At 34.1% G+C, this 24884-nt stretch overlaps 1 protein-coding gene across 3 annotated transcripts; it reads right to left on the bottom strand.

Moving 5' to 3' along the window:
• Nucleotides 1–6229: 6229 nt before the first annotated feature.
• On the bottom strand, nt 6230–24198 carry LOC101266239 (uncharacterized). Of its 3 annotated transcripts, none has more exons than XM_004243832.5 (16): nt 23615–24198; nt 20704–21386; nt 18466–19878; nt 17698–18027; nt 17529–17600; nt 17318–17398; nt 17144–17175; nt 16941–17028; nt 16712–16864; nt 14147–14338; nt 13990–14069; nt 13809–13881; nt 13621–13719; nt 9670–9775; nt 7837–7924; nt 6230–6947 (listed from the first exon to the last, which is right to left on the bottom strand). In XM_004243832.5, the coding sequence occupies exons 1-16, from the start codon at nt 24051–24053 to the stop codon at nt 6773–6775; spliced, it is 4104 nt and encodes a 1367-aa protein (XP_004243880.1). In that variant the 5' UTR covers nt 24054–24198; the 3' UTR covers nt 6230–6772. The 3 variants fall into 3 exon arrangements, with proteins under 3 accessions (XP_004243880.1, XP_010323923.1, XP_069143098.1); XM_010325621.4 differs by having other exon boundaries at nt 16712–16831; XM_069286997.1 differs by having other exon boundaries at nt 6941–7078.
• Between the last annotated feature and the right edge of the window lie 686 nt (nt 24199–24884).

Raw genomic sequence — 24884 nt, 5'->3', positions numbered from 1 at the left:
ATGTAAAAAAAATTAAAATTCAGAAGTTATTTTCTTTTTTTTTGAAATGAAATAAAAAATAAGTTCATATAAATAAAAAAGGAGGGAGTCATATATTAAAAATGAAATATATATATGTATTTTTTATATATATTTTTTTTTTTAAAAAAAGAGGGAGTCATATATTAAAAATGAAATATATATGTATTATTATTGAAATGAGCTTTCATATATTATTTTTAAAAAAAAATTATTTGGCTTCCTTCTATTAAGTTGTGCATATATGTGAAGTTTTAAAGATTTGAACGTTTTAATATAGAAATATAATGATTTGAAAACTTTAATTCTTCGTTTTAATTTCTAATTTGTTACATACTTGAAAATTACATAAGAAAAAGAAGCTTAAAAACGCAATGTAAAAATTTAAGATATTTTTAGAAAAACATAGTTAAAAAACATAATAAAATTTTGTTAACTCCCTTATTTTTATCGAAACAAAAAAAATTGCATATATTGTTTGAAAATAACGTAAGAACTAAAAAATACTATGAATTACAATAAAATGACGATTAAAAATATGTGAGAATCATATAAGAAATTCCGTTTACTTTCCTATAATCACTTGTATCACATAAACTAAAATAGATGGAGTAACATATATTATTCGAAAATAACATAAAAGGTACTCAATAAATTAACAATTTAAAATATTTTTTAGAAAACACATAAAAGATTTAGTTCACCTTTTCAAATTTATTTGTGTCAAATAAATTTAAAAAAAAATACTAACATACGTTGGGTCTGCGCTGGCGCGGGCACATGATATCTAGTCAATAACTAACAATTGACATGACTTATCTAACTAACTTGGCATTTAGCCCAAATTTGTGTATGATGAAGCAAAAACTTTAAATTATAATAAGGGGTTCAAATTTAATATAAAATGAATAGATGGAGCCAAAAATAGAAAATAAAGATAAAAGAGTTCAATTTAGAAAGAAATGAGTTTTATAGAAAGCCAAGACTATCAATGAGACATAAAGAATAAAAGGCAGATTTAGATAACATTTTTTAAAATTTCTTTTAGCATTTCACTTTCAAGTTACAATTTACATAGTATTAAAAAATACTTTTTATTTAAATTTTTTAATGAAAGTAAAATAAATTCAATTCATAGACACACTCATTTAAAATTCAGTTGTTTATGGAGTTATTTATTTAAAAGTATCTACTTTTTAGGTCATTAAATAAAAATTAATTTAATAAATAACAACAGGAAAATAACACATTTATTAACTATTATGATTGTTTCATTTGTAGACAATGAAAATATATATGTACAACTTTTTAATTACGAATATATCAATTTTAAATCATAAAATTAAGTAGTTCCCTTTTTCCAAGAAAAAAATAGAACACATACTGCTATTTATGGATAAGCAAACATCATATATTAGTAAAGATTAGAATTTTTTTTTTAACCAACAAGAATTTTGGTGGAGTAATAACTACTTTTTCATCTTTAATAAGAGGTTTTGAGTTCGAGTTTCCTAGATAGTCCTCTTTGTTGGGATCTCTTTATTCGGGGCCCGCAATGTGAGACTTCTTGACAGCGTAAATTTAAATTTATTCGGGCTTCGACATAGATACCAAACACTGAATAGAAACAAACATAAACTTTTTTAAACAGTGAGAATAGAAAAGTAGGTAAAAGTGAAATATTATGAGAGAGAAGAAGGGGGGGTTGAGATGCATGAATAATCCTAAGTTATAGTTAAGTACACGCCAATTCGATCAAAAATAATAAGAAGCAACATGTGAAAGTACTTTGTTAACTTAACCCTAATTTGTATTAGATACTTCCCCTCTTTTTTGTTTAGTTTCTTTTGATTTTATACTATTATATTATACACATATTAGTAAGTGTGTACCTCTATGGGTTAATTGCAAACAACATCTTTTAACTCATAGGTACAGATAAAATTTGCATACATTCTTGCTTTCAAGATTTCACTCGTAGAATTACATTGAAATTGTTATTGTTATTGTAATGTATTTGACTAATGAAAAAGTCAAATCTAGGGAAATGATTACGATTAATAATATTTAACTAACTCAACAAAGAAAGAAGTCCTACCTCACAAAAGTTGTCAAATGTTTCATTGAGTTTTACTAAAACGACAATGAGGGTGTGCTTGGTATTTTCGTAGAAAAAGAAAATATTTATTTGACATAAGTGATTTCTTACTTATTTTAAGATGTTTAGAGTGTAAGGAAAAAATATTGTCTCGAGAATATTTCGATATAATCTAGGAAAATAATATAAACCAAAACCCATATCTTGACCCAACGTAGGATCCGAACCTGACTTGACATCTGCTCGAGAACCCAACCTAATATCTATCCCCAACCTAACACCAACTGAGGTTTGACCCTTAACCCTGGGACCTAACCCTGATCCTGACCCTGAGACCAACCCTAAGACCTAACCTCGAGACCCACCGAGCTCAACCCTAACCCTAACCCGCACCTTAAGCTCAAGATTTTACCTTGAGCTCGAACCTAACCCCGAGATCTTAAAAAAATCTTGAGACCCAACCACAATCCATATCCCAAAGACCCAACCTCGAGATTCAACCCCAACCTCGAGACTCAACCCCAACCTCGAGACTCCACCTAGCTCGACACCATACCCTAACCTCAAAATCCAACCTTGGTTTGGAGCTTGACCCCAAGTCCTAATCTTGATCACTTAACTGACCCAAGACCTGGCCTAAACCCAAGATCCAACCTCGACCCTCAAAATCTAACCCCGAGACTCGACACCCACCTAAACCTAACCCTGAGACTAATCACGACCCTTAACCTTGACTCCGACACCTGTTCCCAAAACCTCAAGACTCAATTCTAACTCCAAGACCCAATTTAACCTAAGACCCAACCTCAATTCCAAACCCCGATCCTCGAAACTCAAACGATCAACCTTGACACCAACCCCCAACATGGTCAAGTTTCGGTGTCAAGGTCGTGATAGTTTCACAATTTAGGGTTGGATCTTGAATTAGGTGATCTCGGATCGAATCTCGAGTTGGTATGGAGCAGGGTAAGTCATGTCACGAGGTGATAGGTTATGGGGCTACGGATGGAGGGCGTTTAGGTGGTTTAGATGGTGAAGTTGAAAGGTTATTTAGGAAATGATTGTCCTACTTTTTTTGAATATGAATGAAAAATAAGTTTATCCAAAAAAAAAATTCAAAATTATTTAAGTCAATCGAACATATAAAAAAATTGAAATATATTTTTCAAAAACTATTTTCCTTTTATGTCAAATGCACCCTGCATGGCCACCTTTTCAATTACTTGAATTACAGGTTTTGAAGAAAAATGTGTGTGTGTGTATGGGGGGAAGGGGAATCATAATAGTAAAAATGATGGACAAGAAAGAATTTAGTGTATTTTATTTTAAATTTCTAAAATCCAAAATGTGTCACTACTCACTAGTTTTAATCAATTTAAGCCAATAATAAGACCTTAACCAGAAAAAAAGAAAAAGGTATCTTAATATATACTATTATATTTGGTGAATGCCATCCCAGAAAGGTTGAAACTTGTCATCCACAACAAAGGATAAGAATAAAAAGTAGGAAAAAGTATCTCATGGTTTAATTAACTAACATAACAAATACCAATAAGAATGACACCAACAACAACAAAATAGTACTCCTTTATCTATTCTAATAATTTATCTTTCCATAATTATAGATAATTTAATTTTAAAATAATTTATAATTTTATAAATATCTAAAATTTTAAGTTATTAAACAAAATTGTAATTTATCTATTTCTATTTCTATTGCCTTCTTTAGAATTAAAAAGATTATTATGCATTGTTTTTTTTTTTCTCTCTGTTTGTTTTCATGTGTTTCACTTTATCGTAATCAGATTTTTGTATTTACTGTAGTTTAATTTATATATTTCTTTTGATAATGCCAAGAGTGTATTTTCATGCTCAAAATAGCTCATATTTATTTACTTGAATATTTTTCTATTTAAATCAAATATTAACTAAACAGCTTGTTGTATCATTATTATCTATGTAGCTTTTTATCGTAAAATTTTCATATATCTTTTAAATATTTTGAATTGTCAATTATTGTAAGTTATAATACTTTTTATGTAGTTTACAAATATAAAAAATTTTATTTTAAAAAATTTAAGATTCATAAATAATTTTTTATCAAACTTTAACTATTTGACTCTTAAAAAATAAAATGTGTCACATATATTGAAACAAAAGAAATAGTAAAATTCTTGAAAAGAAGTTACTGTATTTCTTAGAAATGATTAAATTGTTACGAATGTAGATAAGTTTTTGAAGGATACTATATATAACTTGACCAAAACTTTCTATAATTATATATTTTCTAGAAGTCCACAAAAATCAAACAGCAAAAAAAAAAATTTCAAAAAAAATTAAAATGAAAAAAAATTGGCTTAATTGATTTAAATATTTTAAAAAATCAAATTAATTAATTAAATTTTCGTTTAATAAAAAAAAGCAAGAGAAAGAAATATAAATTTTAGTCCATTTTCTGCGAGTGATGTAATATTTATACCTCTCACATGATAGAAAAGAAAGGAAAAAAAAACGTGATGTGCTTTTTGTGATTTTTCATTTTATGATCCTAATAATATTTAGATCAGTTTTTTATACATTTCAGATTAGTTTCACTTAGTAATATTTATTAGATAACTTGATATTTTTAGTCTTCGCTTAATTTTAAATTTAAGATCTCATAATTCTCAATTACTTCATTAATCACTACGTCACACTCAAAGATGCTAACATTGTGATCTTAAAAATACAACGTAAAAAATTAAAATTAATTATTATCAAAAGAGAAAAAATATGTATTTTTAAAAATGAATTAAATAAAATAAAAATTTATTTAACTTTATATAAATCTAAATGTCACACCCTTTCTTTCAACTGCACTGTGCTATTTTCTAATTGCCCAACTTTATTTCCTTAAACTTGTAAATATAGTGTAGAGATGACAACCAAAATCAGATAAATAAATTAAAATTCAAAAAATTATTTTATACTTATAAGATATATAAAGCTAACTAGTAAAGCATCAATAAAAAGTCATTGAACATTGTGTGAAGCAAATTATTTTAAAGCATCAAATATATTAAGTTGTTGAATTTTGTTTGAGATATAATATTATATTTTATATTATAATTTAATTTCTGGTCAAAGTCAAATATTCTGATAACGTCTATAGGAGTGGTTATTTTATGTGTGTTTCATAATGGCACTACCTTTCTAACACACTAGATTTTGTTTGGTAAGGACAAAACAAATTCTTTGGTTGTTTACCAAAATCCAAAGGTCGAAGATCCACATTCATATTGGCAATTCTATTTGATATTTCAACGATGTATATTGATTGGCTCATTACAATTTTGATTTGACTTATTAATTACTGGTCTGTAGATATGCTAAATCATATCAACTTGTTATCTTATCTGTAATTATAAATTTGATTGGCAATTTAACCGTTAAGATTTGAGTGAATATATCATTTAGAAATAACGTAGTGGTTTAAAAGTTCACTAGCATCTTATAAGTAAATCGAGAGTTTGAGATCGTAAAAAATAAAAAATATGAAACTCAAAGAATTTGATACAAACATAATTTACGATCAAATTATTATTTAATCTGTTAACAGAAAATTTCAATCCATTAAAAATCGATAAATCCAATATAAGAAGCACCAATATTATTACTGAAACAGCTAAAATCATCAATTTTTTCAATTTGAATTATTAGTTTCAAATTCAATTTTGAACAACCCCCCCCCCCCCCCCCCCAAATTTCTTTGACAAAATTGCAACCAATAATTAAAAAGCCAAAACAAGAAAAAGGGAGGTATAGGGACCTTAACATTAATGGTGTGTTGAGACGAAATTATTAATATGTATGATAAGTCAATATCAATAGTTAGTTGGAGAACCCTTGAGAATAGTTTGCTTCTTAATTAAGAAACCATAAGTCCCACCTTTTTGGCGTGTGGTACTTCAAACATGTTACACAGCTTCATTTATCAAAAAGTCTATTTAATTAATTAGATTATATTAATTCGATATTTTAAATTATATTGTATACAGAGTACAAACTCGGTGGTGGTATTCTAAGGATAAAGGACAATTAGTAGAATATATGACCAAACAAGCCTGGGAAAAGTAAATGGAATCATGGATAATTAATTCTAACCATCCCTGGCCAAAATCACATTTCCAAATATTTACGACACTTTTTAGATTCATTTGCATCAAGACGTAGACACAAAACGCCCATAGCTGGTAAGAATATGGAAACCATACAGCTAAAGTAGGCAAACTATAGTGTTCCTTGTCAGTTTTCACCCTTTCTTTAGGGACACATGTGCATGAGCAAAATGCACCTAGCCTAACAACTTGAATTACTTCAAAATAAGGAAAGAACAAACAGACCTGGGAGAATGCCCCGAGGACAATACTTCAGCATCAAAGGAAACAAGTAATACGTGCAGCTATACTCTCACCCTATATACCACCATCATCATTCAACATATGATGCGTTGTTGTTAACACAGTAGAGGGCCTGTGAGAATGTCGAACAAGTGCAATTTGACAACAATAGCAGAACGCAAGGGTAAGTTTGTTTGCCTTCCATGCAGTGGCAGCCCCAACAAGAGTCCATTCGTCCAAGTTGTTTAATTTTTCCTTTCTGCTGAAGTTATCCGCTCTAGGCTTGAACCACCTGTGAAATACAACCACATAACCGCATAATCCTCATGTATCCAGCTCTAAGGCTTTTGACAGCATCTCTAATTTCACCAAGTAGAGGATCATCTGAATGTTTTGCCGGAACAGCTAGAGCTGCAAACTGAGATGGAACAACTTCTGAAGGATAGACTCCTCTGTCAGAAAATCCTCAGAATGTCAGTAACTTGTGAGACACGATGAAGATGTTGTCAGATATCAACAAGAAGTTGGTGATAATATTATGAAGAATTGATGAAAAGCAGAATTCACTAACGATCAACAAAACCTGTATGATCATTGAAAAATTTACTTCTATTAGAAAAAACAGTTCTGACTAAATTACCAGTAAGGAGTCTGAGGTGATAAATGATATAAATGCAGAACTTCAGACAATTTTGGACATGGTAACATACGAAATATGGTCTAAATCGATGCATTTGTCCTGCCACATGTGGTCACCAGTACACCTTAATTGCTTGATTCAACACCTATTTGCTTAGAGCATTGAGTGTGCCTCAAATGTACCACTTTATCCAATCTAGATAATAATTAGATGTTCCAATCATATGATTCCAGCATCTGAGACAAGCTAGCAGTTTCAAAACTACCAGACTAAGGAGAGTGACTAGCTAATGTTTTTAAGTTTTTCACTAAGGAGGAAATACTGGAACTAATGGAGCATTATTATGTTCAGATCATATCAACTCTCCTGTTCCAAGAAATGACACACAAACAACCCGCGCTCTCTATGTTCCCAACCAGGACAGCGAAACCAAACAAGAATAACCGAGACCAGATAGATTGGTATTAAAAGATTGCTTAAATGATTTCATTGTGCTCGTCTTATCACCCATAAGAAGCAACCAACTTATCAAACTAATTACAACATTGAGTTTGCTCTCTTCTTTCTGGTTTTGAGAACTAAAGGGACACTTATAATGCACAGTATAAGACAACTTATCCTGCCGGAAACATGAACTAGTTCATACACCATCATGTGAAAGGTGAAAGCAAAAGATAGCTGTATAGACATAAGGACTGTACCTATTCAAGCATGACACGTCTAGTGTCAGTTTCACCTTCTTGCCAGTAGTAAAACTCATAAAATGAAGCTGCAACTCAAGTTTCTCAACTGCAAACGTGAAGTCAAGTGTTCAGTATAAAGACGTCCCATGCTTATACTACCAAAATAGTTTAAATTATCTGCAATAGCATTGACTACTAAAAACCTAGTCCATAAGGACAAATTTACTGTTTATTGCAGAAGATTTTAGTTTCCAATAAATTGCAGTAAAAGTGAAGGCATGAAGTGCCCGTGTGTCATCTAGACATGAATTCATCTGTCTAACAATCCTAAAATATGAATTAATCCACATTTCCCTCCTTTTGGTGATAAAAGAACTAAAGAATCATGCGATATAACCATGCAGCCAAAGAAAATAATTAACAGTATTCATCTCCTGGGGACAGCAAAGCTATCGCTAGACGCTACTAGTCACTTATCTTCAATTTCCTTAGTACATTTCCATGCTAGAAACCTAATATATGAAATGTGGTGTGTAAGAGGAGCTCAACAACTTGAGAACATGAAAAATGACAACAATCATCAGAACTGCGCAGCTAGAAATACAAAAAGGATGTGCAACAAACAGGCGGCACAGCCTTATGTGAAACTTACAAGACGAGAGAAAGAAAACTTTAAGGTGGATGAAAAGAATAACAAATAGCCCCTTGAAAGGAAGAGACACAATAGAAACGGTAGAATACATCGACAACCCCTTAAACTTGCCATTAAATTTCTCTTACACACTCAAACTATGGCATGTCCTGGTTGAGACCTAAACATATGATAGAGTTCTCTTATTAAACACTTCCGACTCAAATTTTGGGAAAACCTTTGCGCCTGTTCCCGACCGTCTGTTACGAAATAAGCTAACCACTTAAAATATGTTGCTTCCTTTAATTGTATGCATTAACCTCAATAAGGGGGAAACCTCATGCAAGTTCCAAATGATGTGTATAATTAAAGGAGGCAATTTTATGTTATTAATGTATCAACATAAGGGGGCTAGTGATCACGCACAAAAACTTTTCCAAAATATGAGTTGGAAGTGTCTAATAGGAATACTTTATCATGTGTTTGGGTGCTTAATTGGAACATGTCCAGTTCAAGTGTCTGAATGAAATTACTCACAAGTTTTAGGGGCTATCAATGTATTCAGACAAAGGAAATGATAATCTAAAATTCAATTAAAACTATATAGGAAGAAAGAATGAGTCTTTCCATAACGGTACCATTTGTGACCATTCTTGCAAGACACACAGCAGCACAACTAAATTAAATAAGAACACATACAAATTAGAACTTACTACCCCTAATCCAACAGTATTAAAATATTCACACTGTTCTGTTTTACAAGAGGCTTTCTATTTTAGAAAATCCTGACATGTTAAACCATTCCATTAACGATGTATTCAATGTAACTTCTGCAAATTTCAGGATTTTGCAGAAATAAATCTATTCAAATGTTCTCTCAAATTAGCTTTACACAGATTATTTTAATTTCACACCATCAATATAGCATAAAAGTCATATATATTAGCATGTTAAAATTCCATACCTAGTCAAATTATGTCACATAATATAGGGTAGAAGCCTAGGACTAATTAAACAACCTAAAACATTAATATAGGGTAGAAGCCTAGAAGGACTAATTAAAAAAAGCTCAAACATTAATTCTAAATTACTGAAATTACAGAAATAATTGTCAGCAAGCACCTGATGCTAGAGAAGTACAGGCCTAAGTGCAAACAGATATCATAAGCAGAAATCAGCAGGTCGGACCAGAAATGAAAGAAAGAATTCAACAACAATACCAGTTGGAGTGGAAAAGGTAATATCAGCCAAGTTCCGGAACTGTGTTTGTGCCTTTTGCACCTCGGTGACCACATCAAGCGAGTTGCCTAAAAGAGAACTGGTAACCTGCACATATTATCAATATACTTTTATTAATCCAAGAAGCTTGAAGTATCTAAGCGGAATTCAAAAAGCAGCTCAGCAAGGTTAGCTGTTAAAAAATTCTTCTAAAGGCAAGTAGTTAAAGTCAAAGTTCTAACACAGTTCCGGACATGAAAAAGAACATCATGAGAATCGTTTTACTGATAGTTTTTCATTTGTGTCCAACAATCAATGGCCCAAAATAAGTCTTTCGGTGGATTTTATAGTTATTTACGCAGGAATTATATCTCGCTTCAGCATCTTCTTTCTAAGCTTCAAAAGCAGCAGAAGTAATAGGCAGATATATGTGATTTTAATGTTCAAAAGGGAAGAATTTTGATGTTTAAAGGTTAAATATGTTACAAGTCTATCACACCATAACGCGCCCATTGCATGGAAGCTAAGGGAGTCTCATCATGGCATGGATAACGAATGGACATGTTTTCATGAGGAAGTTTTAGCACATTTCGAGAAAAGGCCCAAGATAGTTCCTCATCTTTGGGTTAAGACTCAAAGTCCTCCTTCAGTTTTCACATGGAGCATTAATAGTCTCACTCATATTTGCAATATTGGCACACTTTTGGTCCTCCATAAAAATTTTGCCAAATTTTTAACATTGATTTTATTCATAATTTATGTATGGAATGTTTAATCCTCATTTAATAACTCCATGTGAGAGATTTTAAGAAGAAAAATACCTTCTTTTGTTTAGTAGAGATCGTATTGCAGGCAAAGTTGAGAGGTTCATCACGACGACTTCACGCACAAAAGTACAATTTTTTCTTTTCTTGCAATGTCATATGTTAAAATGTTCTTAGTTTAGGTGCAGTAATATTTATACTGAACTACAATGTGTTCTTCTCACCTTCTCTCACATAGAATTATTATTTCTACTAAATATATAAAAAGACGATGGGACATTCCTTACATAAAATTATGAACAAAATTAATGTTAAAAAAATAGGTTAAAGTTTAGGGAAGGACCAATAATGAAAACTCAAGGATGACTTTGAGTTTTAACCCAAAGATGAGGAACTATTTTGGGCCTTCTCTTGCACATTTCAGCCCAATCTTGGTAGGCAAGGAAGTCACCCGGTAGTCACGGCGTGCAGTGAAACAGAGTATTAACGAGTGAGTTCAAGAAAATAATCCAGCACAATTTGGATCTACTTTGACTCTAACACATGAAGGTTGCCCAGATGTCAACTAGATCAGGCATTAGCCTCACTGCCACGTTACCCAAGGAAGCTCAATGACCATCAAATCTAAGGCGTGAAACTTGTCTGGCAAGCCAAGCAACTCGCACATTACCCACACGGTGGCCCCAACACCATATGCCACATCGTGAAACCTCAACCACTGTAAAAGGAGTTTCAAGATTTTGTCCAAAACCTCAAGTCATGAGTTAGGGGACATGTTTTGGAGAAAAATTACACCCTAAGACTTGATCAAACAACAAAGGTAGGACCGGTACTTTGGGATATTTAATGCGTATAAATGCAAGCCCTTCAAAGACCTAATTCTAGGTGCTTAGATTGCTAAAAAAAGTTCTTCAAAAGGACAAGAGTTGGGGTGTTGATCCTTTAAGGTGATTTCTCCACCTTGGCTTGATAAATTAGTATCAATGTGATATGGGTAGACTATGTAATATGTGTGGTAGATATTACTTATTCAATGGAAGTTGGAGTGGTGCTCACATCATCAAGGGGTATTAATGGTGGTTAGTGGATAGAAAAACTTGAAGGTTGGTGGTTGTAAATTGTAATTAATGACCATAAATGATCAAAAAGTTGTTAATGGACTATCGAAATGGTGGAAATAGGATGGGTGAGTAAAGACCTCACCCTTAGTTGTGTAATGGTTTGATGGCCTAGAGCTGAAATCTATTTTTTGAAATTGAACTAGATCATAAGCCTTGACTGACATGTTTAGACCTTTAGATATGTAGATTGAACTAAGTAAACCTTGAATGATATGTTTGGGTCTTATCAGGTGCTAACCAAATTCTTTTACATAGGCCAAGCATGTGGAGGGGTTTTTTAAAGGAGAGCGATGAGACTCAAACTCACGACCTTTATCTGCTCTGAAACCATATTGAAGTGTATGATCGTCCCATCTAAAGACTTAAATCATTAGTGAGAACATTTAAATTACTCAATTATGGGTTCCACATCTAGCACAATTATATATGGTTTGACACGATTTGAAGCGACCTTGATCGCTCTCTATTTAACTGACACACAGCCTCTAATCTATGCATCTATTTGATAATCTATGTTAGCAGTTACCATAAATGGTCATCAAGAGGGCATTGACAGCTTGTAGCGATGTCTCTTTCAGTAATTCCATACCAAGGACCTAACTATTTCCTAGGTATTGAAGTAGCTCAGTCTATATCAAGTATTGTTATTTCACAATGAAGTATGCTCAGGACATACTTGAGAAAACAAGGATGACAAACTGTAGACCTATCAATACCCCATGCATCTGAATGTTAAGCTTCTCCCAGGTCAAAGGGGACCTCTAAGAGACCCTACGGGAAACAAGAGATCAGTTGGAAAACTGAAATTTCTCTGTATAACACGATCTGAAATTTTGTTTAGAGAGAGTTTCATCAGTGAGTTTCTAGATTCTCCATTTGAAGTAAAAGTTATCATTCTTAAAAAAAACAGATTCTCCATTTGAAGGTCGTTGAGACGCATTAGTTTGTATTCTTCAGTTTTGCTCCAGGAAACAGGTGACGTTATTTGAATTAAGGACATTATTCCATATGCACAAGTTGATTGCATATGGTCCGTCTAATCAACATTTAAAATATGGATATAGTGTTCAGGTTGAGACAATCCAGTATATAAGAAGAGCAAAAACCAACACATGATTGCAAGATCCAGCATTGGAGCTAAATATCAATCCATGGTTGTCGCAACCTATAATTCAATAAACAACTATTGAAAGAGTTGAAATTTGAAGAATTAAACAACTATTTCTCAAATTTCCTGTAAATAAACGGTTTGATAAGTTTTCCCGGTGCAGGTTATGCCATGGAGTGCTAGTCACGTGACCCCTTTTCAGGGCGACATAGTCACCACAAGCCAATAAGAAAATGTGTTAATCACGAACTTGTTTGACTAGCCTGAAGTTTAAAAAAGAAATACTTTTGAAACTTGTGTTCTAAGACCAAAACAAGTCATAAAGTTTTTGTAGCTTAAATCATCTCATAAAGAGTTCTAAGAAAAATGATAAAGGTGAATTTTTACAAATTTATCAGAATAAAGGGTATGTTGGAAATTAGCAACTGAGTAGCACAAAAATAATTCTCGCAGATTATGCAGAGATATAATAAAGTTTACTATAGCCTCTACATTGTAACAATCATGTGCATCTGCTGCCACGCTAGTCCAAAAAGACAGTAAAGAAATACAACTAGCCTTAACCATTTGTACATTTGTCATGTCCTATTTAGTTTTGATGAAATTTTCCACAAACTTCCTCATTTGTGAACTTCCATAATCATTCTTTAAGAGGATAACTTTATGCATTTTCAAACCTCTAACCACAAGGCCTCCATCCTTTTTCCCTTTAATACTGTATATCCAATTGATAAGATTGAAAGATTTCTTGTTTCTATTTCCTTGACATAGAAAGTCTCTAAGAACCTTGTCAGTTTTCTTTGCAACAAAAGCAGGTAGAGGGAATGACAACATAGCTCTTCTTTTTTTCTTCTAATTTCTCAAAACTGTTCTCAATGTGAGAAAGGTGGTAGGTACTTTACATAGATATACAAAATTGTCTATTGTTGCTTTGGAAATTCATTAGCTTGTACTTTTTACCTGCGTTTCTTGTGCGGGAGTCCTAGCACCAAATTTCTTTGAGATCTCAGCCTTTAACACAAATCTTAATGCAGCACAAGCATTGATATTTGGGAAATTCTACAAGCCAAAATGTAGCACATCAAAATAAAATCAAACTAGGAAATGAAATACAAAATAATTTTCCTCAGCATAATCATGACTTTTACCTTTGTGATTAGTAGATCATTCAAATTGTTAGAGATGATGATGCTTGGATTTGGACCAACAGTCACCTTCAAACTGGAATTATAAACAAATAAAAATCTAAACAATCACAACACAGAGGTAGAACAGAACTTTTTTCAAAAACGTAATCGTGAAAAATAGTTGGAAAATTGTAAGAGAAACCTTTGAACCAGTAAATCAAGATAGTTGAGGATGATATCGTAATGTCCATTCCCTTTCCTCACATTCTGAATGACAAACATCTAAAAATAATAATAAATGATGTATGTTAGTGACACAAGAAAAAGCTTGAAGCATTATAACTCAGGACAGAGGAGACCTGCATATCTTGATGTAGGAATCTACAACACGATCTCCTCATTAGATGTTCCTTAACAGAAATGATAGTATCGGCACATTTTGGTTCTCCCTTAAGTTTCAAGGAAGAATGCAAGGATCTAGTCAGAGTTGCAACTTTTCTTTCTGAAATTTTTAAAGCCTCCTTGATAGTGGTCCCTTTATTATGTGGCACCTGCATTACCATAAACCGTTCGTATAGTACTTGAATCATGAAAAGAGTAAGTTGTCTAAGTCACTAGTAAACTGCATCCCAGAACTAGATTAAATTGGTCATAGCAAGTACGACATGTTAGACGGAGCAGAGGAATAGCTTTATATATGTCACAAACAAAATATACAAAAGTTTTTTGCTAATATCAAGCATGTTATCTTTAATTTCTCAAACTTCTGAGTCCTCTAAAAAGAGAAGGCAAAAAAACTTAATAAATGATATCCACATCATGAGCAAATGAAAAAAAAAAGGTCTAAATCCTTCCTCACACAGACACATGCACACGTGCAGAGGATGATAAACTGTAATACAGTTGTTCTTAATGTCTTCATCGCATAAAGACAAAAGAACCTGAAATGTAAGAAAAATTCTTGAATACTAGAGGTAACAGTGCTAACTAGTTATTCAAGAAGCATGGTTACTAAAGAACAAGCTGATGCATCTTGCCATCTTTCAGGTGTGCCATAATTAAATTTGATGTATAGACCTGAACTCCAGTCTGTACCAGATAAATCAGTAGAATATGAATTTATGATTATTATGTACCTCGTGCCCTCACAACATACAGAAGACAAACTTCAACTGGGAAGAAAAAGGCACTAAAACCAAAGATTGAGCCTTCATAACTGTAGAGTAACCACATATATTGATCGGGACAACTACGATCACTTACACTGTCACAAAGTGGATGGCGAGCTACAAATACAGAAAGGATAATAACTGACATATAAAGTCTCAGACCAATGGCAATCTTATATGTCTATATGTAAAAGAGATCCAAGCCCCACCTACATGGCAAGCCACAAATCAGGAATGTATTTAACTATTTCTACAGAATTTTGACAATAAACCAAATCACTGCCCCTTCAGACTAAAACGTCGCATCCTCAAAAGTTCGAAAAAACACTTTAGCACTCCCCCCACCCCACCCCCACCCGTTACACCCCTATGATCTCCTTCCTGATCTCTCTGTTTTTCACCCCATAACACCTTCCACACTTTCACCATAAAAGACATGTCTTCAGTGTTCTTAATTCCCTTCCATCTCTCTCTTATTTCTCCCAAACATTATTACTTTATGCTCTTCCTTTTTTTCATGATTCTTTTTTTTTTTTTTTTGCGATAAGGGTAGCTTTGTATTCACACAAAAAATTTATCATTTCAATGAATGATGAAGTAGAAACTTACAAACCAGAGTGGTGGCCACACCCCCCTTTGGGTACTTTTACAAGTTCCCTGTGAAATCTACCAAATCTACTGTCTCCCCTACCAACTCTTGTTTACACCAAAAAAATAGCAGGCTTATATGCTCCATCTTAATCATCTGTATCTTGACACTCTAATCTTCAAAGCACCGATTGTTCCTTACACTCCATAAGGTCCACCATGTACAAGCTGATATTGTCTTCCACCAATCTTCTTCCCTCCCTCTTTTGCCAATTCCTCACCATTGATTCATCAACTCCAAGGTTGTCTTGTGCATCACCATCACGCAACTAAATGCACAAGAAACTGCTCCAAAGGCTTAGGCAGTTTTGCAATGCATAAACAAATGACTGTTGACTTCTACTTCCACTTCACACATAAAACATCTAGAACATATCTGCCATCCTCGTTTCTGCAGTGCCTCATGTGTGAAGCAGGCTTTCCTGCACCCTAGCCATGAGAAACAAGTCAATTTTGGTGGACTTCTGGCTTACCAGATTGCCTTCCAAGGCCCTGTGTCTATTGCTATTTGGTTGGAATTGATATTCCAGTAACATGACTTGACTGTGAAGTAGCCTTTGCGGTGTAGTTTCCAGATTGGATTGTATGGGCTCAATTGAAGTTTTTCCTTTAGTTTGAACATTCACATTCGTAAGTTTAATAAAGTCATATATAATCGTGCGGAGCGCGGGTAAATTATCCAGTAGATCAATAAGTCAATAAATCCAGTTACAAGTTTTTAGCGATGGGCCAAATTCAGAAGTAAAATTTACATTTAATGACATAAACATGCTCATAACATCAACAACTATAACCTAGCAACACCAACTTTTGAGCTAAAGAAGAAACCCCGAGGATGGAGAAATAAATAACGGTCCAGGCAAATAAAATGATAGATTGAAAAGGAAGTTTTCCTGTTAGCTTCATTCCTTTTTTTTTTGATAACCGAGAAATTCGTCTGTGACCCGCCCTTTGGACCAATCACAGCCTTCTAAACTCGGTGGATAAATGCATTGAATATATCCTAAACTTCTGGACAGAAAATATAACCAGCACCTCAAAGTGTCCTAGAAGTGATAGGTACTCCAAACAGCAGAGTGTAATCAAAATTTGATTTCTATAAAGTACCTCCTGCGGAGCCTTTTCATAGGCTGATGACCTCTCACTAGAAATAATATCACCCTGGATGCCTCTTGAGACAGTTACAGAATTATGAAGTGAATGATTGATCTTTGACATTTGAGACTTCTGAATTGCAGAATTCAAGAGTTGACATTTTTCCTGTATGCACTAAGTAAATTATGTAAAAAAAAAAAATGGCAACATGATCATAAAAATAGATTGACAGAAATACTACCAGCAGTTTCTCCTTCTTCACACGCCTCAAGTGGAACTTTGCTTTCTCATGTACAAGCTGACATAATAACATTATTGCTTCAACAGCTCTGTGTTACCATTACAAATTAGAGAGATGACACGTTTTCCAAGCACACACTAATCTGATGTCACATAGATGAACAGTAGTTATGTTGGAAAAACAAAGGTGAAACAAGAATTTACCTTTTCTCCTGAAAATTGGAAACTGACGCTTTCTGAAAAGACGAGGAAATCAGTGTCAGTAGTTATTAAAACTTCCTGTGGTGTTAAAAAGAATACATTAAACAATTGATCTATTATTATTTTGCTTTTCATTATCTCTGAAACATTAATCAACGTATCCCCAAGCAAAGAAACCTGAGTGAGAATTTGACTGTGCAAAATATCGTATGTCTTTGCCTTCTGCATCCGGGTGACGATGTCTTCCACCATTTCAATCTACAACAATTTAGTGGCAAATAATAATGATGATAAGGCAAAACAAATCAAGATCTGTTATTTTATATCTAGAAGCAAATCCCACCAACAGAGACATTTCTACAGCACATTTTGAAGTGAGAAGACTCACCGCGGGCATAGTAAGCCTTTCTTTAGGCAAAGATATCCACTCATCTGCATCATCCATAAATTTGGAATTAATCTGCAAGGTGAAGAGGAAGCTTTTTCATTTCACGGGCTCTCTTCAGAAGAAGTGTCATCCAGGCAAGCAATAAAGGAAGACCATAAAGCAATCTTACATCTTTCCACTGTCTGAGTTCATCATGAGCTCTGTGCATTTCTTTTCCACTATCATCAGGATTTCCCGAAGTTCCTGGATAATTACCAACCCCTCTCTGGAGTTTTGGGCTCCTATGAGACATGATAATCTCATTTGTGTGTTCCATATCTCCAAATGTCAATTCTTCACTGCTTCTTTTATGGGCAGAAGAGTTTCTAGGTCTGCCAATAGATTGATTGGATCTTGGAGATTGCATCACTTTATCTATAGAGAAACATATAGAGTTGGATTGTGCCAGTGAGTGATGCCCCTTTGCTGATGGACTTTGTGAAGACCATTTTACAGGAGTCTGCAGAATATGGTTATATAAGTACTAAGTGAATATTGTATGCAAGTTGCAAAGTTCCAACCTAAAAAGGTTCCAGAAACTCATTCAGCTAGCGTGTGCATAGAAGCCACAATAAGGATTTAGAGTTATAAACTAAATGAAACACCAAATTCTTAATTGAAAAAAAAGATCCAGCCATAATCATGTTCACATTTCAGTTTCAAAATTCCACAATTAACAAAAAAGGAAGAACACTTCTCAAAGACAGTAGTGTCTTTAAGGAATAAAGGACAACACCACATTCATAAGAGAGAATAAAATAGAGGGTAAAATAACCATAGGGAAGTAGTAAATAAGCAAATCATCATGGCTCATGTAGGACAGGTCTGCATACTGACACTACAAAATAGTTAATGATAGGAGTAAACAACACTTAATAGAATAGAATGATGTACTTACCTTTTCAACTACCAAAGAATCTAGATTCTGAATAGAGGAAGAAGCAGCGCAAGCAGAAGAAGACTTATTTTTCTCTCGAGGATCAATTTCAAGTTCAGGGAAACCTGTTGCACACTGAATATTCCCATCTAATATTGCTGACGATAGATGAGAGCTTCCATCCCTAGAGATTCTCAAAACCTCATTGTTTCCCAGTTCATTAGTTTGCTCAGGGAGCTTAGCTTCTATGCTATGTGTCCTTTCTGGTTGCCTTAACACTTTGCTTCCTTCGACAACTGGTGAACCAGACTGTTCTTCGGTTAATGTGGATGCAGAATACCAGTTGCCAGCCGTTGCAGTCACAGATGGTCCATCTGTCACATTACTAATTGAAGATGCTTTTTTTACCGGGCCAAAGCTTTTCAGATGTTCATCATCCAACTTTGATTCTTTAAAAGGGCTAGACTGATGTTCAGTACACTTTGAATCCAAGGACTTTTCTGGAGTAAATACCAATTTTTGAGCAATGGCAATCACTTCCTCTCGCCCTGAATAATCAACCAATGGGGAATCAGTTCTAGAAATCAGTGATATCTTCTGTCTGAGGTCATTTGGTGTAACCATGTCATTTTTCTTCCCTGACAAAGAAAACCTTGATGAAGACGAGGGGTCTGCAGGCTTCAACAGTTGATCCATGGGGAGAATACCAGCTTCGAGTTGATTGAGAGATTTCTCGGGCTTTTCTGGACCAAAAGATTGTTCACATTGAATTACATCTTCACTACTTGAAAGAGCCTTACTCCAACTACCACCTGGGGTGAATGTTTTTCTTTCTCCCTCCTTCATAGTAGAACCTGAAATTTGCTCCTCTGAACAAGTCATAGCGGCATCCAGACGTTTCACTCCCATATCCAGGTTCCTTTTCTTCAATATAGAATCCAAAGGAGGTGTTTTTGGAAATTCTAAAGCTCTAACGCCCATGTGGGGGATTTTGTCACCACCGAAAGAAGAGAATGCAGAAGCCTTAAGCCTTTCAAGTTTGGAAATGCTCTTCTGGAGGGATGCTGAACTTGTCCAAGGTCCTCTCTTTCCATTGCTCAAAAAGGAAATGGGATCTTCCAGGAAAGGCAGTTTGGAAATGCTCTTCTGGAGGGATGCCGAACTTGTCCAAGGTCCTCTCTTTTCATTGCTCAAAAAGGAAATGAGATCTTTTGGGGAAGACACTGCCGTTGAATTCTGTTTGACAGGTGAAGGACTACCCATGACTATTAGTCTTTGTGTAGCTGGTGAAGAGGACACTGAATCTACCACCGGAGATACCCTATCGCATGGAAGCCCACAAAATTCACTACGCTCACCATTGTTACTACATAGGGCTTCACTGTTTTCTACCACAGAAGCATCCTTGACAGACATATTATTTTCACCAAAATCCTGCAATTTAAACAACGAAAAAACATGAAGTCAGTGCACTGGGAGAAAGCACAGTAGCTTAAGCCTAATTTCCTAACCAGCAAAATCATTTACCATAACTATTTGACTCAAACAAATCACTCAGGAATATGGATCAAGCATATTTGTTTGACAATTCAACAAGTAGTTTAACCCCAACTGGTATGTACAAGATTGTAAATAATGCATCCCTAAACACATCAGCTACTTGACAATTCAACAAAGATATTAGACCCAATATGATTTGTACAGGACTGTAGAACACTCACTAACCACATATAGATTAACTTAATTGATTAACCACCACCGCCGCCACACACACACACACAAAAAAAAAAAAGAATTAAGAAACAATACAGAAGCACATGACCAGGTATCATAAATACATTTGAAGATGCATGGGATTTACCATATGTAAAATAAGACTGACACAGGAATCACTCTTACCGTGTTAATCGGTCATACTTTAGTCTATGCAATTAGAATGAGATTCAGGTTCCAGAGCACCTTTTGTTCTAAAAGAATTGGCGATGGCAACTAAATGATCATATATTATATTTGAAGTCATCTAATTGTCAAATAAATTCAGCGTCAAGAACTTCAGAGAAGAAAACAGTACAGACATGAACATTATGTCAAATGGAAAATGATGAAGTATTTACATAGATGTAAACTAAAGAACTGATTTATAGACAAGCACCAACCATGTGGTGTCCCAAGATGGTATAACCATAAGAAAGTAACAGATCGAGCTATTGATTGTGCATTTAAGCAATGGAATTAACGAACCATAACTTGGGTACTTACATTACTTAACTGCTTCAGTGACTGGTTTACTCTATCGTCATTATTATCCGGGGCTGGAACAGTGGATCTAAGTGATGATTCACCATCAACAACACGAGAAAGAAACTTATAGCCATCATCTGCGTCAACTTTCTGGCACAAAGGTTCAAGTGGCATTTTAAGACTACCAATTGCATTTGCTTGTTGTTCTCCATTTCCACTTAAATCCATCATTGTACTTCCAACCTCCATTTCCTTGCTTGTTGGTGACTTTGGAACACTGGTATCTCCTGAAACAGCTGCATGCAATCTCTCTTGGCCTTCAGCTAAAAGAGCTTCTAAATCAGGAGAGAGTATCCCATAATCATATCTTCGCGAGTTTTCTCCAATCAGACTCATGTCACTCGAATCACTAACGCCACTAAAATTGGCAACGGGCATACAAGATTGAGAAATTGGCTTATTGGCTATTGTCAGTTCCATGGAACTACGCTGACTGGTCTGTGTCGGTGTTTTCTCTTCGAATGATACTTCTGTTGGGGTCTTCAAGTCTATCCCTGAATCTGATCTAACAAATCTACGGAAGTGCATGGAGAAAGCTGTTGAATCCATAGTAATATCATGATTTTCGTCTGACGCTGCTGAATCTGATAGTCGGCCTGGCCTTATAAAATTGGGAGATACTGGACCGAAAAAATTATCTTCTGCACACAATAAAGGCCAAACAATAGACTACTGTCACAAACTCTAAATGGTTTAACATTCCGATCAAATCAACATAATTATGTCTAATGGAACAGACCCCTCAAAACTGAAAAAAAATCTTTCAATCAACAGACCAAAAAAAATGATCTTTTCTCATTTCCTATTCAATGACCTCAAAGACTACAAATTCCTTCCAGATAACAAATCTATTAGCATGTTCACACGCAAAAGCAGCTATCCTGATATGAGATATCATAGAAGTCCTTTCACAAAATGTGGCCCAAGGCAAAAGGGCATTGAAGAATGCAGATAACAGATAAAAATAAAAAGGAGCCGAACTCTCCTAATTATTTAGTCTCTCAAAATAACAATTATTCAAGCCATAAAAACCATACATAGCTCTTCTTTTTCCGAGAAAGACATACATAACCTCCTATCTCTAGCATGAAGATGATCAATACAAGGTGTTGAAGTATAACCATCTCATCTAAAAGCTTAAGTTGTTAGAGAAAGCACACTTTTATTATTTAATTACATTTTCAACACGCCCCCTCGCGCGTGGACCTGAATTTTTTTCATGGGTCAAGAACGTGGAAATTCTTTTTTTTTATTTGGGTGGTGAGATTCGATCTCAGGACATTTACATGCTTTAATACCATCTAAAAGCTTAAGTTGTTAGATCAGCATGTCCCCTCACATGATTGCTTGATTCTTTTTCATGGGCCAAGCACGAGAAAATTCTTTTTAATATTGTGCACTAAATAGAGTACATTCGTAAGTTCTACAAACAGGCGTTGGGGTGCCATGGCACCTATAACCAAGGGTAGACCCGCAACGTACATTTGGTGCCAAAGACACACTTAAGCTCTGAAGCGAGCGCAAACCATGTTGAGCGCTTTGTCTTGCTTAATGAGTGCTTGAATGTCGTCAAGGCTCTAGGACATACTTATTCTTGTCAATAAAGCTCTCCTAAAGAGGAACACTAAACAAATTATGTCACTTTATCATTAAAAAAATTAATTTCTTTGTCTATATATTTGTTATTCATGCTTATTTTATGAGTATTGGATTAAACATTTATGTGTGTGTGTGTGTGTATTTATCTCCATTCGCACCTTTTTCCATTGAAGTCCACAATTTATCTGCAATTAAATCCCCAATGGACCTTGTGTTTTTTTGCGCTTTTTTGCTTTTGATAACACTAATAAATAATTGAATGGGAGCCCAATTAATATTATTACATGTTAAATTGAGGTCGGTATAGGAATCCATATACTTTAAATCCTAGATACATCTCTACCTCTAACTCGCAAATAATACAAATAATATGTTAGATATGTTTTCAAACTTGGCTATATAATTTGAGTCAGCATCCACATTTTGATAAGAGGAATAGGTGCAGAGCTTGGGAACTACCCTAAATGTTACTTTGGCAAAGAGTAAAATTTGAAACGGTCAAGCTCCTATTTTACTTTATCCAGGATTTCAGATAATTTTGTATACTTCTGTTTCTTTCTTTTATCATTATGCTCCTTTTCTTATACTGTTTTAGGTCCAGACAGGAACCTAAAACACTTGAAATCTCATACGTTAATTGAAGTCCCAACTACTAATAAATTAGAATTTCCATCTTTCTAGTTGAGAACTATTGGTCCCTTTGAAACTCGAATTTATCAAATTAAAGATGCATTTCTTTTATTTATTAGATTCAAAAATTTGTGGATAGTTATAGTGTTCAATCTGATTTTAAATTTTTTTTGGCGTTCGAATCATGCTGAGAATGTTGTATGCTTCAGCAGATAGTATGAATTGACTTCTGATATGCTTTTCAAGTTTTCTATTTGCGTTCTATACTATTCGTCCCAGAGAATCATAAAATCTGCATAGGTAACATTTTGATCATAATACATTGTGCTCTTGTGTTGATTTTTCAATTAGTTAGGAGTACTTAATAAGAAGATCTCAAATCATCATTGCTTAAATCTAGCTAAAACTGTACACATTGTTCTGAATGCACTGTTCTTCGTTTCATTAGTATGCTTAGTAGATAATTCATGGTGGATGAAATTGCTATTAAGAAAATGTCACAGAGATTCCATTATATTTATCTATATGGATCAGAAACCTAATTAACAAAAACAAATTAACCCTTGTCCTTTGCATTCTTCTATATCTCTTACATAGATACACACACAGATAGAAGAGGACGGAGAAAGAAAGCACTTGCCATCATTTGAAGTAGCAGAACCGAAATTGCTGCCAGGAGAAGGTGATTCTTCAGGTCTTAAAAACGACCTAGGCAAAGGCATCTCATCATCCCCATCCTCGTCTTCATCCTCATTATTTCCTTCGTCGCCATCTTCTCTATCCTCGTTGAGCAACCAGGACTCTTTGGGATCGTCCACCAATTGATCAAAACCTAGGTTCACCTCTTCACTTTCACTGTTATTTTCAGCTTTGCCGGAGAGGTTAGGAGGAGTTTCGTACTCTTCATCACGGTCGAAGAAGTGTACAGAAGTCATCTCAGCAAAGCTGACTCTTCGAGCTCGCTTCCTCTGCATCGCCATGGTGGTACCGCCGTCCGAGTTCTCTGCATTGTTGTTGTTGTGAATTTGCCGGCGGTCCTCGCTGGTGCCGCCGCCGGCGTCAGTCGTCGGCGCTGACATGGTAGCGAATTGGGATGTAGATTTTCAAATTTTTGAAATTACTGTGAAATTCATTGCAGTCTGGAGATTAGGGCTCGTTTGTACTACACTCATTGACAAGCAAATGAGTGATCTTTTTTTGTGCGGGAAAAGGCAAAATGTATTCCCTTTAAAATACTCACATTTTTATAAAGTTATAGATTTATCGTTTAACCTATATCAAAATACTATTTGAATATTTAGTTTAAATTTTTTTAAAGTTATTATTCTAATAACAAAAATTTTCACAATTTGTTAAAAGTATAACATTTCTCAATTTTTATACGTTCTGAAAAAAAATGAGTTATTTAAACTTGACACAAATTTTATTTATTATATTTTATTAATGAATGAGCAAATTCGCGAAAAATTGATGGATAGGTGCATTAACCATAATTTCTTTTTCTTTAAAGTGAGATTCATTTACAAATATTATGTCTACCTAGGGATGGATGGCAATGGGGAGGAGGTGTAAGATAGGGATGGTGTGGATTGAGCTTAATTCGCAAAATTTTTAATTTGCCTGCCCCGCATGAACCTACCCTATATAATTTTTTAATATTTACTTGTTTTAGTTATGTTTGATACTAAAAATAAAATTTACAAAAATAAATTTATTTTTTTCTTAAGTTGTATTAACTTAACAGGATAGTGACTTAAAATTTTATTTTTGTAGAGGTCAATTGAAAAACATGAAAGAAATCGTATTATTCTTTATTGAACCATTTTCATATATTATCTTGAATATTTTAGTAACTTTAATGAAATTATCTTAATAAAAAATATTTTATCGCTGCTTTATAACACGTAAAA

Source organism: Solanum lycopersicum, chromosome 7 (genome assembly GCF_036512215.1).
Source record: "Solanum lycopersicum chromosome 7, SLM_r2.1".
Lineage (NCBI taxonomy): Eukaryota > Viridiplantae > Streptophyta > Magnoliopsida > Solanales > Solanaceae > Solanum > Solanum lycopersicum.
The sequence above is the reverse complement of the archived record's forward strand: the minus strand, read 5'-3'. Positions and strand labels throughout refer to the sequence as shown.

What these genes read in the sequence shown, in the direction of transcription:
- LOC101266239 (XM_004243832.5), bottom strand. Translation starts at nt 24,053, where the DNA reads ATGTCAGCGCCGACGACTGACGCCGGCGGCGGCACCAGCGAGGACCGC. An exon ending in ACAGTCAAATTCTCACTCAG is followed by an intron (nt 17,176 to 17,317) that starts GTTTCTTTGCTT and finishes TCGTCTTTTCAG; the next exon opens with AAAGCGTCAGTTTCCAATTT. An exon ending in TCCTACATCAAGATATGCAG is followed by an intron (nt 14,070 to 14,146) that starts GTCTCCTCTGTC and finishes TATTATTTTTAG; the next exon opens with ATGTTTGTCATTCAGAATGT.